Source organism: Lotus japonicus, chromosome 5 (assembly GCF_012489685.1).
Source record: "Lotus japonicus ecotype B-129 chromosome 5, LjGifu_v1.2".
Lineage (NCBI taxonomy): Eukaryota > Viridiplantae > Streptophyta > Magnoliopsida > Fabales > Fabaceae > Lotus > Lotus japonicus.
The window spans coordinates 3,493,995-3,510,539 of record NC_080045.1 but is presented as its reverse complement, the minus strand read 5'-3'; the positions used below and the strand labels follow the sequence as shown (position 1 = coordinate 3,510,539).

Here is a 16,545-nt window from a genome sequence, read left to right as displayed (position 1 = left end):
ATAGTATCCAGTAAGAAAGAAAAAAATAGAGAATGAACCAGAGGTGAAGATGAATTATCATATGACACTAGTGGTGCGTCATGCATGCAATTCGTGCTTATTTGAATACAAGTTGAGTGCAATATGAACTGACTTTGATTCAAATCTGTAAGAGTTCTGTTCATTTTATATTTTGAAGTGCATGCTAATGTTCCTTTGCATTGGTGCCCACAAATATCCAAACACATACATAGACAACAAAAGAGGGATTAGAAAATGATTGGACAAAAAAAGGTTGGAAGTTTCTCATTATACTTTATTTCCCTCTTTTATGCAACAACATGAAAGCAGAAGATTGTGAGACCAAAGAGCAAAGTGATGCTAAATGATCACCAAACGATTAGAAAATAAGAGAATCTCAAACTAGTTAGAGAAGAGCAAAGACTGAGAGACCAAATAGCAAAGTGGTGATGCCAAATGATCATTATAAGATTAAAAAAACAAACTAGGAGATTTCAAACTAGTCAGAGAAAAGTTTATGCAATCAACTCTGTCACTCAACTGCGATCATTTACAACTTGATTTCCTACAAACATACCGTCTCTTCTCTTAGGGAAACCCGGGGGATCCATGGTGGAGGCCCTAAATTTTAGCTCCGATGCCGCTCGGAATTCAGGATCTACTGAAGCTGGCCTAGGATTGTGATCTGCAGAGCCAAGTCTATATGAACTTGCTGCCCCGCCAGGAAACCTTGAAGGAGAGCCATACCTTCTCGGAGGAGGCCCTCTCAAAGCCCCGCCTCTAAGTTCCATAACATCAGCACTTCTTGAAGATGAGTCCACAAAAGATCTGTCACCAGAGCTGGACGCCAACGGCGCGCCTGTTGAAGCTGATGTCGAGCTAAAAGGATCATCTGGTCCCCACGATGTAAGTGCTTCCTTCTTCTTGGCAAAGAAATGCCAAGCTCCAAATAGGAAAAGTATGAAGAACAACACAGGGCTAGTCCAAAGCATGGTGTTGAAGTCCCCTTTAAAGATAGGTAGATTGGAATGGTACATTCCAACATACCCTCCTCCAAGGCCAACAATAACAAGCTTTTCCCGGTCACTAGCTATCAAAGGTATCATCACTCTTGTTTCCGTATCTGAACTCGTGGTCGGATAATTCAAGAACGATGATCTAATCTCATCAATACTTGAGGAGAAAACAGGCCTAGGCACCCCAACTCTCACATAATGTGGAGATGAAACATTGAACACCAAAACCTTTTTGGGGTTCACAATCAGCAAATACCCCTTAATTGCTTGCAATGCCACAGGCTCATCCATGTCAAACTTTTTCTTGTATCTAACCCTGCATTTGAAGTTCATCACATCTCCAAGCAACAAGACATAAATCAGATCCCCCTCTGAGGTAACACCATATGCTTTGGATCGCTCCGTGGCATCGAAAACATAAGTCCTAGCAACTGAATGGTTTAGCCCTTCACATTCCGTTTCTCTGATTTTCATGCCTCTCAGATCCAATGAGCCTGCACCGGTTTCTGTCAAAAACATCAACCTTTGCTTCAAGAAAACTAGAGGTCTGCTACTTGGCATGACAGAACCGTAAAACGAACCATTTTCCTTAAACACCTTGATCTTGCCACTAGTATCAGCTGACAGAATGTACTTCATCCTCCCAACAAAATGAACTTCTAAAACAGTAACCGGCAACCTACTCACATGGTTTTCAGGTGACACAAACTTACCAACATTTTCCATGAAAAGAGAACTCCAATCATCTCCACCTGATCCCTCCCAAACCCGGTGGATCAAGATTTCCCCATTCCCATGACCAGTCACCACAAAACTCTCATTCTTGTAAGCTGAGGTGTATGAAACCATTGCTGTGATGGGTGATTCCATTGAGGTATCAAACTCAACCAAAACATCACCATTCCTCAAGAACACATACACTCTCCCCTTCTCATCACTCACAGCCACATACTTACTCAGCCCCTCATGGTCCTTAAAAGGCAGAACATTTATACAAGTGGCATCAGAATCTAACTTCAAAGCAGATGCAAATTGGAACCTCTCAGACCAAAATGGAGTATATTTTGTCACAGACATTCCCCTAGCTCTCTCCCCATCTCTTGGTCTGCCATCAATTTCCTTATCTATATTACTTGATCCTCCATCAACATCACCTGATTCAGCACCCTTTGTTTCAGCTACCCTACCCTTTTCCTGAGCCATTTCCAGAGGAGGAGGGGTTTGAAGTTTTGATTCCAATCTTGCAACTACATCACTAAGATTTCTCACAAGCTCTTCAAGTTTACTCAACAAAACTTGTTGATTATTCAAGTGATTTGCTACAGGTTCCTTGTTGAATGAATCATGGTCCAGCTCGGATTGTGCAGAACATGATTCAGGGTTGATGGGGGTGGTGGAAACAAGCAGAGAAGAGAAACAGAACAGCAAACAGAACATAGAAAACTTGCCTTTATGATGATGATGATGATGAAGCGTAGCCGCCATTGAATCAGAGGAAGGAAAATTGAAGGGCTTATGAGCCCTGTGTCGGAAATTGTTGGATCTGAAAGGGGAGAATTTAGCAGAAATCTATGTTAGATTTGGTGAATCTGAGGAAGGGGGTTTTGGACAGTGTTTTGACTTGTGTTGAAATTAGGGCATCAAAATAGCAAATGGATTAAACAAACAAAACCAGATAAACTCACTTCACTTCTATTGTGACATTATATGACCTGGTCAAATAATCTATTTAAGACAATCATAAATTTAGGTCCTACATTTACTCCAATATGAAAATTGATATTTGTTTGAATCTAGATATCAATTCAAAAGGTTGTTACTTTAAATAATAATCCTTCAAAATATTAGAGTACTAATTAATGGGTCCTAACCTTTTTCACCTTTAACATAAGCAATAAGTATCTAATGTTTATACTCCTTTAGTAGTTACTTAAATTTTTTTTACATACGGAAGAAAAAACAACAAAGAAAACAACCAATACTCTATCGCGTCATGAAACAAAGACATAATCAAATAAGATGAAGATTGTCTCTAAATCCGACGTTGCAAACATCCCTAGCCGCTTTGGCGAGCTAACGTGTCTGCAACTTGGTTGTTCTCCCGTAGAATATGGAGAATTATGACATTTCATTCCAAATCCAGAATAGCTCTAACACGAGCAATAGTATCTCTAGCCCAATGCGCCACCACATGATCATGGAGTTGGAGAATTTCAACAACATTTGCACAATCTGAGGAACACACGACTTCTCTATAGCCAAGTTTCCATCTATGTTTCTAGCTCCACTGCGAACAGTTCATCCAAGAACGCACTTCCATGATTGAAACTCGTAGCCACGCTATATATTCAGTGACCCGCGCTTTTACGCAACACGGCGCTGAGTTAGTGATTACTTACATGGATTAAGAAAGTTAGTTAAGATTAGTTATTAGCCTAAAGTTAGTAAAAAGAATAATAAATTTCTTAAATTTCCTTTTATTGGAAAACTAATAAAAAATAGGCAATTTCTTTGGTACCCCTTTGAAAGTGAAGGGTTCCGTACCTTTTCTTCATATTTTCTCCATGATGAACTTTTTTAAATTTATTTAGTCCTTTGTATGGTAAAAAATGAACTAAAGGATTTAGTACCCTCTTATATTTCAGTGGGTACCGGAGCAATGCCCTAAAAAATATTGCTGAGAGTTACGGGATTAAATATGAAACATTAAAATATTCAAAATAAATTTGGAAAAAATATTTAATGTTTTATAGGATTTGAAAGTGAGTAGTATTAATGGACATGCAAAATTATGTTGAACTTTTACAAATTTTTATATGATTTTAGTTTACTAGAATAAGTTATGTTATTTTTTTGCACCATAACCATTCACATATATGTGGATGTTGCACACCAATCAATCACGTAGAAAAAAAATCTTAATCAACAAATGTCTAGCACAACTAGTAAATAGCAGAATTTCTTAAGTATATAGTGTAGAGTTTAATAACTGAACGGTGCGTATGAAAAAAGATTTCTCCCGTGAGGGTTTTTTGTCCAATTAAGTAGCAATTTTCTTTCTGTTATTTTTCTTGTTTTGGAAATAAGAAGCCATCAACCCTTCCTCTCTCGAGTTGAATGTTTTACCGTGGTTTTTAGGTTTTTATTATCCAAAAAAAAGGCCAACCAGTGTAAGCCCACTTGGTTTATCTATCAACTTGTTCAACTTGCACTGTCTTTAACCCAAGGCTAAAACGGACAAAATTGAACCAGATATTTGGACATGTAATTTACTTTAGTTTGCGCATTTCGGATCTAAAACCATCGAAACCATCTGTATCTGATCAATGAATAATCCTAATTCTAAGTGATTATGTAGAAACCATTTTAAACACTTATCCTAGAAGCACAAAAGGTAAGCCTAATGGCACTTTAACATTCAGATTGAAGTTCTGCCTCTCCCTAAAATGAAAGACAGGCCTTGCTTGGTCCATGGTTTTGAGATGAGGATAGAAAACGATTTATAACAAACTTGACTACTATGTAAGCATCACAAGTACACCATTGATGTATACGCATTCTCTCTATTTAGGTATATGTAATTCAAATGGCGAAGGTGAACTTACATACATCTAAATATATAAATGGCAAATTGGCAATTATTTAGTGCCCTTGCCGGCAAAAGGAGCTGGCGAACAAGATGGATGCATTCATATGGTGTTTGTTTGTTTAGGATCACAATTTCTCCTATTATCAATTCCTATGATCACATCAATAAGAATAATGAAATTTGTATTCTTTGATTTAGTCTTAGTCATAACATTTTTTTTTATAAATAAAAGTTTGGGTGGGTTTGACTCCGGTCACCACCACGGATCATACATGCCTTTAAAATCATAGGTCATTTACGGAAGTACTCACATATTACTCACCAACACATCTCTCACATTGACAATGAAAATGAAGCAATAATGATATATACACACCTCATTTTTCAAACATTATATTTCTACTCATTGTTATTTCTATCTCTCTCATTTTATCATTTATCACATCTCATATTTTCTCTATCTTACTTTTTCTTTTCTTTCTATTTCTCTCTTCCTCCACCTCTCCTCACCTCTTTTTAGAGGTGTGAACATAAGATTATTCAAAATGAAGCACGCAACCTTCTAAATGAAAGTGACTCTTCCTTAACAACTGAAAAAAAGGGCTTGTGATTGTTTCATTGAATTAATATTCACAATGCCCATATCAAGCTTTATAATTTATTTGTCTGCGATTGCAATCTATTTCTCCGGTTACGAATACTAATGGCTCTAAAATTTTATTTCTTGTTCTATTGTGTTAAGAGCAAGTATTCATCGCCGACAACAATTATGAATAATCTCACCACAAGAGGTCACATTAAATAATAAACGATTGACCACAAGCTATGCTTCATTCCTTTGGGGAAGTATCAAACCCCCAATCTCATTAAGAAATGAATTGAGCAACCATCACCCCAGACCCGTGGCTAAACTTTTTTTTCCATATTATCTATCCATTGCATTCAAAATGTTAAAAGAAACACCGAAAATCATATTTTGAATTCCAGACCATGACCAAATACAAACAACTTGGACCAGCAAACAAATGGTTGGTATTTAAACAAACTTCGCATAGTTTGGGGCATGCAAGCTATAACACAAACAGGTTATAGTCCATTTTTTTTATAAATACAATCTAAACTTGATATTTAAATTTTGGTGAAACTGGGTTTACGTTTAATTAGGTTTTGATAGATAAGTTAAACGAAAACTTATGTTTTCCCAACAGATTTGGACCATATTTGGATATTTCTTGGGGCCAATCATGCGGACGTTAGTACAACTTTGAAAACAAAAACAGAACAAAACTCTTTTGAGTTGAGATTAAAATCTATTCACATTACACCCAACTTGTACCAAACACACATTCACTTATGGTTATAAGCGCTTATGACATAAGCACTTATTCATAAGCTATTTTTAAAAATTTATTAAAATAAATCGAAAATAAGCTATATATAAGCATAAACTTTTTTTCATAAGCTATCATGAGTAGCTTATGAAAATAAGCTCAAAACAGCTTATGATAGGTCATAAGCTATTTGCATAAGCTCTCTCAAACACTGGCATAAGAGCTTATGCTATCAAATAAGCTCAAATAAGCTCTTCCAAACGGGCCTAAGTGTATATTAGGTTTCCAGTTCCAAACAATTTGTCAGCACAACTTGGAAATTACAATGAAATCATGTTTCCAAGCATAACAATATAATCCTTCCCTGACATGTATGAAAATCCTTAAACAATTGATTCTGAAGCCAAAATCAATTATAGGAAGAGTAGCTTCCAGGTGTCATAATTGATTATGAGAAAAGAGGAACTGATTCAAACATGCTACCAATCATCCTCGTCGGCATCTATCGCAAAAAGAAAAGTAAATAAAGAATAGAATAACTTTATGAGAATAGAGGTGACTGCCCAATAGGCAAGCAATTACATGCTTTTGCAATGTGGGGGAAGTACCAGAATTGTTGAAGAATCAAACGGAAAGTTGTAAGTGGACGATCAACGCCAGAGAGTAGCACATTAAAACATGATTAAATCACTTTCAAGTATACAATTCTCAAAAGAAAACTATGCCCCCCAATGGTGATAGCAAAAGCCACTAAAGATAGCAAACCTGTCCTGCAATTGAGAAAAGATATAGGAAGCAGCAATCTACATCTCAAAATTCCAGGTGGTCTCAGCACTAAGTTTGGGAATTTTTGCTTCCTCAGCCAAGTTAACGGACGCCACAATCTGAAAGGCAGTGCTCAAAGTTAGATTCTCAAATTTCATGCAAGAATAAAGATTATATAAGCATCTCCAAAAGATAAACCTGCACTAGTTGAGTTTCAAATAGGAAAACAGACAAGGCATCTATAAGTTGTATTAGAAACAGTTCTAAGTTCCAAGATTTGCCCAAGTCTGTACTCTTCAAAATATTGTTTGACAGAAAGAGAAACCACAGCACTGACCTACTCATTATAACTCAAACTATACCAGGGGGGAAAAAAACCTTACGGTGTAACACGCCCAACATCGAGTCTAATTAAGGTTAAGGGTAATAATGTATAAAGAAATGAGGAAAAAATCAAGGCAGCAAATCAAGTATTAGCTGCTTCATGGTATGTTTAAAAAAGAAGAAACATGTTAGCACCTATTTCAAACCTTCTTTAACAAACTCTTATTCATTCAAGAACACAACTTTATCTTATGAGCTTACAAAAATAATTTGATACAGCCTTCACTTGCACATGCTTCTCTTCTTAAACCCAAGAGACAGCAGTTTGTGCCTCCTCCAAGATGACCAACTTCATAAAAAATTACTGGCTTTACTTTCGCAAAATGAATTCCCTTATCAAGAGGAAGGGCTGTATCCTCACTCAGGGCGGTCACTATTCTTACGTTAAAGACAGTAAATCATCAGTAAACTTTCAGATTGCAAGCCCTTGAAGCTTCTTTTTCAAAGAATGAATCTTCTAGTAAACTCACATGACCCCAAATCCATTAATCATCTAAGCATATAATTGAAGTGTTACTTAACGACAATCTAACCAGATTACCAGAGTCAAAAAAGAGGTTAACTGTTGAAATCTTAAAACCAGTAACACGACTCCAGCAACCATCTTAGTCCAATGCATTAACTAACACTCCCTCCATGAATGTCCAAATTTCAAGCTTACCAAGAAAGAGACTAAATATATACAACACAAGCTTCACAAATTTCATCCTCACATATCAATTCAAGCTACATACAAAAGCATAGATATCACGTCAGAGGTTCTGAATTGCTGTCACAGTCATCTGATAGAAGCTTCAGTCTTGACTCCTTTATTATGACTCCTCCATTATGAGGTTTATTTTTATAATTCAATCTTATTTCCATTTTAATTATTGTTTCTGAAATAGCCCATGAAATAGGATTGTGTCACTTGTGTGGTTCTCCCTCATTTCAGAACTTTTTACTTAACTGTAGTTTACATTTTATTTCTCATGTTAATGAAAAGGTATCTGAAGATTGATGTTATTTGTCTTTCTTCATATTTGAACACTGCTTCTTAGTTTAGAAATTAGGGTTCTTGCTTAATAGGGTGAGTCACTCTATCAATTGATGCATCAGGTTCTCATACCTCCACTCTATCAAGAATCCTAATTTCTAATTTAAGAAGCATAGCTAAAATAAGAACGAAAACAAATAACATCAATTACCTTTTCATCAAGGTCCGAAATAAAATATATAGTATGTCTAAGGCACAAAAAAAAAACCTAAAGTGGAGGAGAGCCACACAAGTGACACAAATTCTCTCCTATTTCACATGCTATTGTAGAAACATAAATAAGACTGAACTACAAAAAAAACTGCCTAATGAATCAGATGTATTTTCATCCATGTGTGGAGGAGTCAAGCCCAATAGAAGTGAATTGAAGCGAAGCTTCTATCATCATCACAGACAATTGCAGATAAACGCGATAACCACTGCAATTGCAAAAACTTCCAAACAATACCATAGTATTAGAGCTGCAATTGCAGTTCTAAATCACAATTTAAAACACTAATTTCAAACATAAACTCCACCACACATGTCAAATATCAAAATTCACAAAAAATTACTGGTTAAACAGCAACTAAAATCCCCAGAAAGTTCTTAATTAACATGGTGTGTATTCATTCACCTTGAAGCAACCAGTTTGTTTGGAATTCCGCGACCACTCCAACCCCAACACCTTGCTGGATGTCTTGTAAGATGCTCCAAACGAGTCATCACCATAAACCCTCCTCGAAACCGCGAAGTCCCACGTGTTCTTAGCAACATCATAGGAAGGTTCAAACGTGGTCAAACCCTTGTGCACATACCTATACTTCAACCTGCAATTCCCCGAATCAAGAGCATAATTCGCAGAAACCTTGTTGGCAGCGTCGAACACCAACGTTCCGTCCAAAATGGTCCTGTTATCAGCCTTGCTGTGAATGTAAGTCAAATTCAACGGCTTCTCAGCAACCCTAACAGTGTTCATGAACTGAAACCGAAGGTCCTGCGCCGCCAGAAGAAAAACAACGAAAAGGGTTTGTTCAGTACGAGGTAACGGAGATTAAGGTTGTTTCTTCGGGGAATTTGAGGTGAGTGAGTGTAGTGTTTACCTTTTTGGGGACATTGTAGTCGATTATGAAGGAACCAGGTTTCTCTACGGCGAGGACCAAACCGGTTAAGCTGGGGCCGTTGATGAAAGTGGCGTCGGTTATGGAGGCTCTGAGCTTGACGTCGCCGGCGTTGACGGCGAGGGTAGCGGCTGCGCCACCGTTTTTGTCGATGTCGTACCTGCCCTTCAAAGCAGCCTTCATTGTAAACCACGGAGGGAGTGAGCGAGCGGCTGAGAATATGGAAATGTGTGTTTGGTGAAATGAAAGGGTTTTCAAATGCTAAAATAAATAGTGACACAAATAATTAATTAATGAGTAAGTTATATAGTATTAACCGGCACCTTGTTTTGTTTTTTTTTGTAAATTATCATTTTGGTCCTAGTAATATGGAAATATGTTTGAGTTTAATCCATTTGTGGGAGGAAAGTTACATTTGAATCCCTACGATTAGAAAAATAAATAAAAATGTTTTGGCTCTCGCCTAAATCTTAGCTCTGACGAAATGTTCATGTGTTCGATGAATGCTTAGGTGGCACACCTTCATCATCTATCATATCATGTGAAAGATAGCATGATGAGCGACTTATTAGTTGAGGGACCAAAAACTAGCTGAAGAGGTGATAATAGTCTTCTCAATATGTAAGAGTTATCCTGGTCATATTTCTATTCAATGTTAGGGCTTCTAAATACACACCTTCACGCTTAGGGTTGAGCATTTGGAGCATGAGATTTGCAAGATTCGTCATCTGTTGGGTGGTCCCCACTAAACGAATTTAGGATAAACTTTGATACCATACAAGAATTTAGGAGGTCTAACTCTACCCCAAAGCTATTTTAAATGTGAGAATTGTCTTCCCATACATTCAAGATATCTTGACTATATCTCTAGTCAATGTGACATTTCTCAACACAACCATGAAAAAGCTCCACCGTCAAGGAAGCAATGAAGGATATCATTTCATAAGCACTCATTCAAATCCCCATAGAGCCTTGATTTTGAATGTAGAAATAAAGACCCAAATGTCTTCACTTTAGGAGAGTTAAGAGCATACTTTCTAAAGACGATGAAGTTTGGCCAGAAAGATGGTAGATTCGACAGTTATGGGTCGTTTTGGTTGTGATGGTGGTTGGGTTGCAAAAGAGGTTGCATCATGGTTTTCTAGGTTGATTTGAGTGTAGGTTATGAAAAAGGGGCTTGGGTTTGACTGTTCATAGTGACAAGGAGAGATGAAGAGATGAGAATGAGCATAGGGTTTGGACGTAGAAGAAAATCAACTTTATAGGTTAAGTGAGTTTTTTATCCCTCTAAAATCAGAAAAATGGTTTTAGTCTATCAACTAACATATCACTCATCATGTTGTCTTTCACGTGACGTTGCGGATGATCTAGGCGTGTTACGTAAGCGTTCACCAGCCACGTGATCATTTCACATAATCTCAGATTTAGACAAGGATCAAAACCAAACTTGTTTCTAATCTTAAAGATCCAAATGCAATTTTAGTCTGACGAGGAACTAAATTCAAATATTACCATATGTAAATTGGCTAAAATGATAATTAACCTTTTTTTTAAACCTGAAACTAGTGTAGTGCGTTGTTTCCTACGTATCTGGGCCTATGTTTCATTATGGTCAACAAGTACTGGGCCTATGGCTGGGTTTGGTGTTTTGATATGGACATATTGGATTTATATCCTGGTCAATTTAATTTAATATTTTTTTTGAAAAACTGGTCAATTTAAATTGATAACAATGGTTCACCAAAAAAAAAGAGTAATCATATATACACACCTCATCTTTGAAACATTTCATTTCCACATCTTTTTATTTCTATCTCTCTCCTCTTATCATCTATCACATATAATATTGGTGTTTGCTGTGGTGCCCGCATTTTTCAACATGGGTAGGTACAGGAATTTGACTGACCACTAGTATTTAAGCACATGATCTGAACTTACATAGTGTTTTAATATATCCTTATACTTTCATTAATTGTGAAATAGCCCCAATTTTATTTTACTATTTAATACATGACCCTAGTAAAATTGAGGTTGCCTCAGTTAAAAACATTTTCACCATTTGCTTCTGGAATCAACTCGCGAGCACGGAGAAGATGAGCATGGCTGTGAACCATTAGCGAGCTGACTCGATCCTCCACTTCTGTTCTCTTCTTCATCTTATTTCCTCCTCATTCGTTCGCTGAGTTAAGGTAAGATTACTTTTGTTTTCTTTGTTAGACAGTTTGAGTGTTGTCAGTTAGTATATGTGAGATGTCTCATTCGTCTCCGTTTGAAAATTTTGGATCTAGCTCCCCTAAATTAACGATTAATTTGCTTAGTAGTAGCTTCCATATTATGTTGGTGTTGATTGTCATTTTTAGAGACATTTGAACCCTAATTTTACTGTTATCCGAAACCCTAATTTGTCGGTTGGGGAACATTTGAGATTTATTGGAACCCTAATTTTTTTAGATGACAAATTAGAAATGGTAGGGTTGAATTGGATCGTTATTGGTAAAGCATAAGTCACGATTTGTCCAATGCATACAAATTGGGGCTGATTTTACTGTTATCCGAAACCCCAATTTGTCAATTGGGGAACATTTGGGATTTAATGGAACCCTAATTTGTTGAGATGAAAAATTAGAGACGGTAGGGTTGAATTGGATCGTTATTGGTAAAGCATAAGTCATGATTTGTCAAATGGGTACAAATTGGGGCTGATTGTACCCAGATTTGCGAAATTGGGAAATTAGGGTTTATAATTTATCGAATTGGGTGTTTTGGATTTTTAAATTCTAAAATTTTAATCTGAAAATGCATATTATTAGCATGCTATAACTTATGTGTGGTATCCTATTTTTAGTAGGTGTTACATGAAGATCATGACATCCCAATCACATAGCTCCCCAGGATCTTGTAGTCATGTTGATTATGAAAGGTTATGCAAATGTGGTCTGTTAGCTTCGTTTAGGACATCCTGGACAGAATTTAACTATGGACGTCGTTTCTATAATTGTCCTGCAATGGTAATCATCGTTTCTGGTTGCTAACACGAATTCTTGATTCAAGTTGTTTGAATCACATATTTTTTCTTTTCTTTCTTCATTTTTACAGAAGTGTGACTATTTTGTCTGGGTTGATCCTCCTCGACGCATCCAACAACGAACTAGTAGACAACCAAGGAATCAAGCGAGTACATGTTTTGTTAATCCATTAGCTGAAGAAGAAGAGAATAGTGGCCATGAGAATGAAGATGCCAAAATTAAAAAACTGGTGGATGGAATGAAGTCCAGGGACCAAATGTTGTTGACTGTAGTTTTTGGAATTCTTGTGGTGGTCCTAATTACGTTATTGCTTGTTATTTTGAAGTTGTAATTGTTGTGTTTATTGTCTTCGAATTATTGTATTAGACTAAGTGTGGATTATGCTAAATTTTAGCATTTTGGTGCTTAAGTACATTTTGGTGGTTATAAGTTAAGTACATTTTTGTGGTTATAAGTACATTGCTAAAGTTATATGTTTATCATTGTTAGCCCTAGATGTAAATGAAACTTCATGGAAAGGTTATTCATCTTCAGCAATGAATGAAAACATGGTACAATTTTTCACAAGCTTCATGGAAAAAGATTTATCTTATCTCCACAGTTAATCTTGAATCTTAAACAGAAAACCTGGATGCAGTGAAATGAAGTGGAATGAAAACTAAACCGAAAAAAAAGAACTTGGGCCAGGCCCATTTCCTATGTCTATGAGTGAGCGAGTCTACCCAAAAACTTCAAAAAAATCCTAACCTTTGCTCTGTTTTTATAGGACAATAACATGTGGTGAGTTGTATCTGTATGACCCCATACATATCAATAAGGATAAGCATCACAAGTAAAGAACTTAAAGATGTAAAATCAGCCATTAAAACATTTTCCAATCTTAACAAAATGCAAATCAAACCGAAATTTGTCATAAAGGCCCAAAAAGATTGTCAGCAATGCCCAAAAATTACAAACCATGGCATAATTAGCCATAAAATTGTCATAGTCATAATGATAACAACAGAAATAAACTTAATTTGGTTGAGAAGGTGATCCAGGAAAAATTCTCTTCCTCTTCCTTGTACTGAGACATGAAGAAGGACTACCAGAGGTTGAAGTAGTGTCAGATAAATTAACAACGCTGGATGTGCTTTCACTGTCCCCACTGTTATCATCTGGATCAACATGTTCATCTTCAGCATCTCCTGCACCATCATGATCATCTTCAGCATGTGCAGCAGCAGCATCCAATGCAAAATCATCATCATCATCATCATCATCATCATCTGCATCCCTTTCAGACTCTGGGCGCTCCTCAGTGCCAACACCTCTGCATTCAAGAAAGGCAGATGACATCTGCCGTGCTTCTTGTCGAGCAAATTGGTTCCACCCAGCAAAGCGCATCGGTTCCATATACCGCAGGTATAGAGTTATCAGAAATCCATAAGGAATGCCCATGGAGTTATTTGCTTGGGCACGCCTTAAATGTTGGTGGACGAGATTAACAGGGTCTAACTTAATTTTCTTCAAGATGTGATAAATGATGAACACATCCAGATCTGTGATATAGTTATGTTGAGATACCCTTGGACAGAAGACGTTGACAGCCATAAGGAAAACAAGGCTGGCAGCAGGGGTCAGATATATGACGCGGGTGGCATTTGCATTGGAGATTTCCTGCGCGCCATACACAGTTTGGCGAATATCATCCATGTCCTTCCCACGTTTCCAGTCCTTATCATATATTTCCCCTCCAGTTGGGATTTGAAGAAGATCGGAGATTCTGTCAATGTCAAATGACAAATCATAGTCCAGAACCTGCCCTTTCAAAGTACTTGTTTCATCGAACCGGGCACCGCCCCAGAATTCTCTCACAAGCTCTGGAAAGATGGTTTCCTCAGCAGCAACATAATTTATGTGCATAAGCGAACTAGAATGAATACGTTTGGCGCCTGGTATGTTCCACTCCAATAAGTCATGAGTGTCAATAAAATATGGCTTGCAGATGGGTCTATTTGCCATTTGAGCCTGGAATCAGAAATGTGAGAATTTACAAGGGATCAGAAAATGTAGATAATTCACAAAAAACCGCCATCTATATTCATATATTAGAAGCATTAATAGGAAGCAATTATGATTTATTTGGGAAAAAAACTCTGAAAAGGGGTAAACATTGAAAAACATACATATACTGGTTTTTGTGAATATAACACACATAAAACAGGTTTCCTCATTACAAACTACTCAAACATGTTAATAATAACAATGTTAAATAAACGAAAGCACCAAACTCATAAAACATCAAACAGGTTGAACTCGAAGATGAAGCAGTTTTGAAGATTATAGCCCTAATCTATTATAAATAGAGTATAAGAACAATTGACAATACCCATAATCGTTTGTAATCCAAATCACACAGAAAGCATTATACTTCATGATAGAGAACGAGAAATAAAGCCCTAATTTCTAAATTGAGTAATTGACAAAACGCTTACAAGATTCTAACCGAAACCACAAAGAAAGCAATCGACATGATGATAGATGAAGAAAATTAAAACCCTAACTTCTAATTTGAGAAAAAAAATGGAAAAAAATGGTGTGTACCTTGAAATTCCGCAGGTGTCGAAAAACCTTTGCAGTGGTTGTGGAAATCTCTTCATATATTCAAGGGGTAAGGCATCGTGTGTTGATATTGCACCGGTTGAGATGCTCGAGTATGGTTTCAATTCTCGTGTCAGCAGCCATTTGGCAGAGTGCTTAAGAGAAAATTGAATACCTTGATGGTTTCCAATGCAGTGATGATTAGGGTGGCTGATGCGTTTTGGGAAGAAAGGGGCTAGGTTTTGTTTTTGATTTCCCAATACTAGAGGACCAATTTGTGAGTGTGTGTATTTTGTTAGTGAGGAGAATAATATTTTTTGATTTTCATAAAATAAAAAATAAGCATGTTTGGAAAAATAATAAAATAATCGCTTTAATTTTTTATTAATTAATTTAGTTAGAAAAAAAAAGTAATGTATGCTTGTTTTGTTTTAAAAATTTAATTATGCAAAAATTTTATGCTAAAAGTCAATTAATTTATGCTAAAATTTGAACTGCATAATTAATAATAAATCAATTGTTAATTTGAGAAATAAACGGAATATTTTGGGGAAATATTCAATAGGAAAAGTAGTAAACGCTAAAATTTTAATTTCAAACGCTAAAGTTTTATTTTGGCGTTTCCTCATAAATTTTAATCAGACAAATTTTCCTATCAATTAGTAATGTGAAAAATATATGGAAAAATTATGAGGAAATACTTGATAGTAAAATAAAACGCTAAAATTAAAATTGATGCAACAATATAATTGATATATCAATTGTTAATGTGGAAAATATATGGAAAATTTATAAGGAAATACGTTATAGAAAAATTATACGCTAACATTGTATTTTCATACTTGAAATATCAAATGTTTGGAAAAAATAAGGGAAAATTTTGAGGAAAAAATTAATTTTGCGAACTATATGATGAATGCTTCGGGAAAATTATTTGATACAGTACAGGTTTTTTTTGTGACTGAAATAGTAATATAACCTGACACCTAAATTCCTTTGAAAACATTTTGATACTCAAATTTTTTTTTCTAAAATGAATGAAAGGTTAGACAATAACGCATAGCAATATTTAGTTCAACCATTCACAGGAAACAGTAGATATAAAAAGACTACATAGCAAAATTATAGTCATTTAACCACCAGCAGTCACAATATTTAGTTGTCCAAACAAAATAACCGGGATAAAAAGTCGAAAATGATCAAGAACAGAAACAGGACAAGATTCAACACACGATCAAGCAGTTAAATGTCAGAAAGTAGGTGCCCAGAAAGTAATGAAAAATCTCAAGTTGTTGACACAGCTGCATCCTTGCATATGTCCATGCAGGTCAAAGCTTTTTTGGTAAGGACATCATACTTGTTGTTAAATTGATTCATTGTCAAGTCCAGAGCTAGCCTCAACCTGGAACCTTCATCAACCTGCGTAAATACCGATAAATAATTAAAAATTTGAAGCAAGTAATTTATAAAATATTTAAGTATGAAATTCTTTTTTACCTCAATCTTGTAGTGAATGAATCCATGGTGTGACATCCATTTAGCCACAAAGATTCCACAATCATTCCTACAGGCACAACAAGAAGTTAGTTTTATAGCTAAGTAAACATTTTTAATCAGAGATGGAGCACTTGAAATCTAACTTACGTTTTATCCTTCTGCATGCTCAACCCTTCTGGAATAACAATCTTAAATTCCGATACCTTAGGCCTTGCCAT

At 36.0% G+C, this 16,545-nt stretch overlaps 2 protein-coding genes and 1 long non-coding RNA gene across 4 annotated transcripts; 1 reads left to right on the top strand and 2 right to left on the bottom strand.

The window, feature by feature from the left end:
• Positions 1–349: 349 nt before the first annotated feature.
• LOC130718212 (uncharacterized membrane protein At1g75140-like) lies at positions 350–2,693 on the bottom strand. The gene has a single exon (XM_057568735.1). The coding sequence runs from the start codon at positions 2,499–2,501 to the stop codon at positions 537–539; it is 1,965 nt and encodes a 654-aa protein (XP_057424718.1). The 5' UTR covers positions 2,502–2,693; the 3' UTR covers positions 350–536.
• Positions 2,694–6,456: 3,763 nt separating this feature from the next.
• Positions 6,457–9,479, bottom strand: LOC130720358 (outer envelope pore protein 24, chloroplastic-like). Its single transcript, XM_057570983.1, has 3 exons — positions 9,204–9,479; positions 8,738–9,097; positions 6,457–6,820 (listed from the first exon to the last, which is right to left on the bottom strand). The coding sequence occupies exons 1-3, from the start codon at positions 9,402–9,404 to the stop codon at positions 6,740–6,742; spliced, it is 642 nt and encodes a 213-aa protein (XP_057426966.1). The 5' UTR covers positions 9,405–9,479; the 3' UTR covers positions 6,457–6,739.
• Positions 9,480–11,077: 1,598 nt separating this feature from the next.
• Positions 11,078–12,481, top strand: LOC130720567 (uncharacterized). Of its 2 annotated transcripts, none has more exons than XR_009013171.1 (3): positions 11,078–11,410; positions 12,070–12,229; positions 12,318–12,481. It is a non-coding gene; the product is annotated as an uncharacterized LOC130720567 (long non-coding RNA). The 2 variants fall into 2 exon arrangements; XR_009013170.1 differs by having other exon boundaries at positions 12,067–12,229.
• Positions 12,482–16,545: the final 4,064 nt, after the last annotated feature.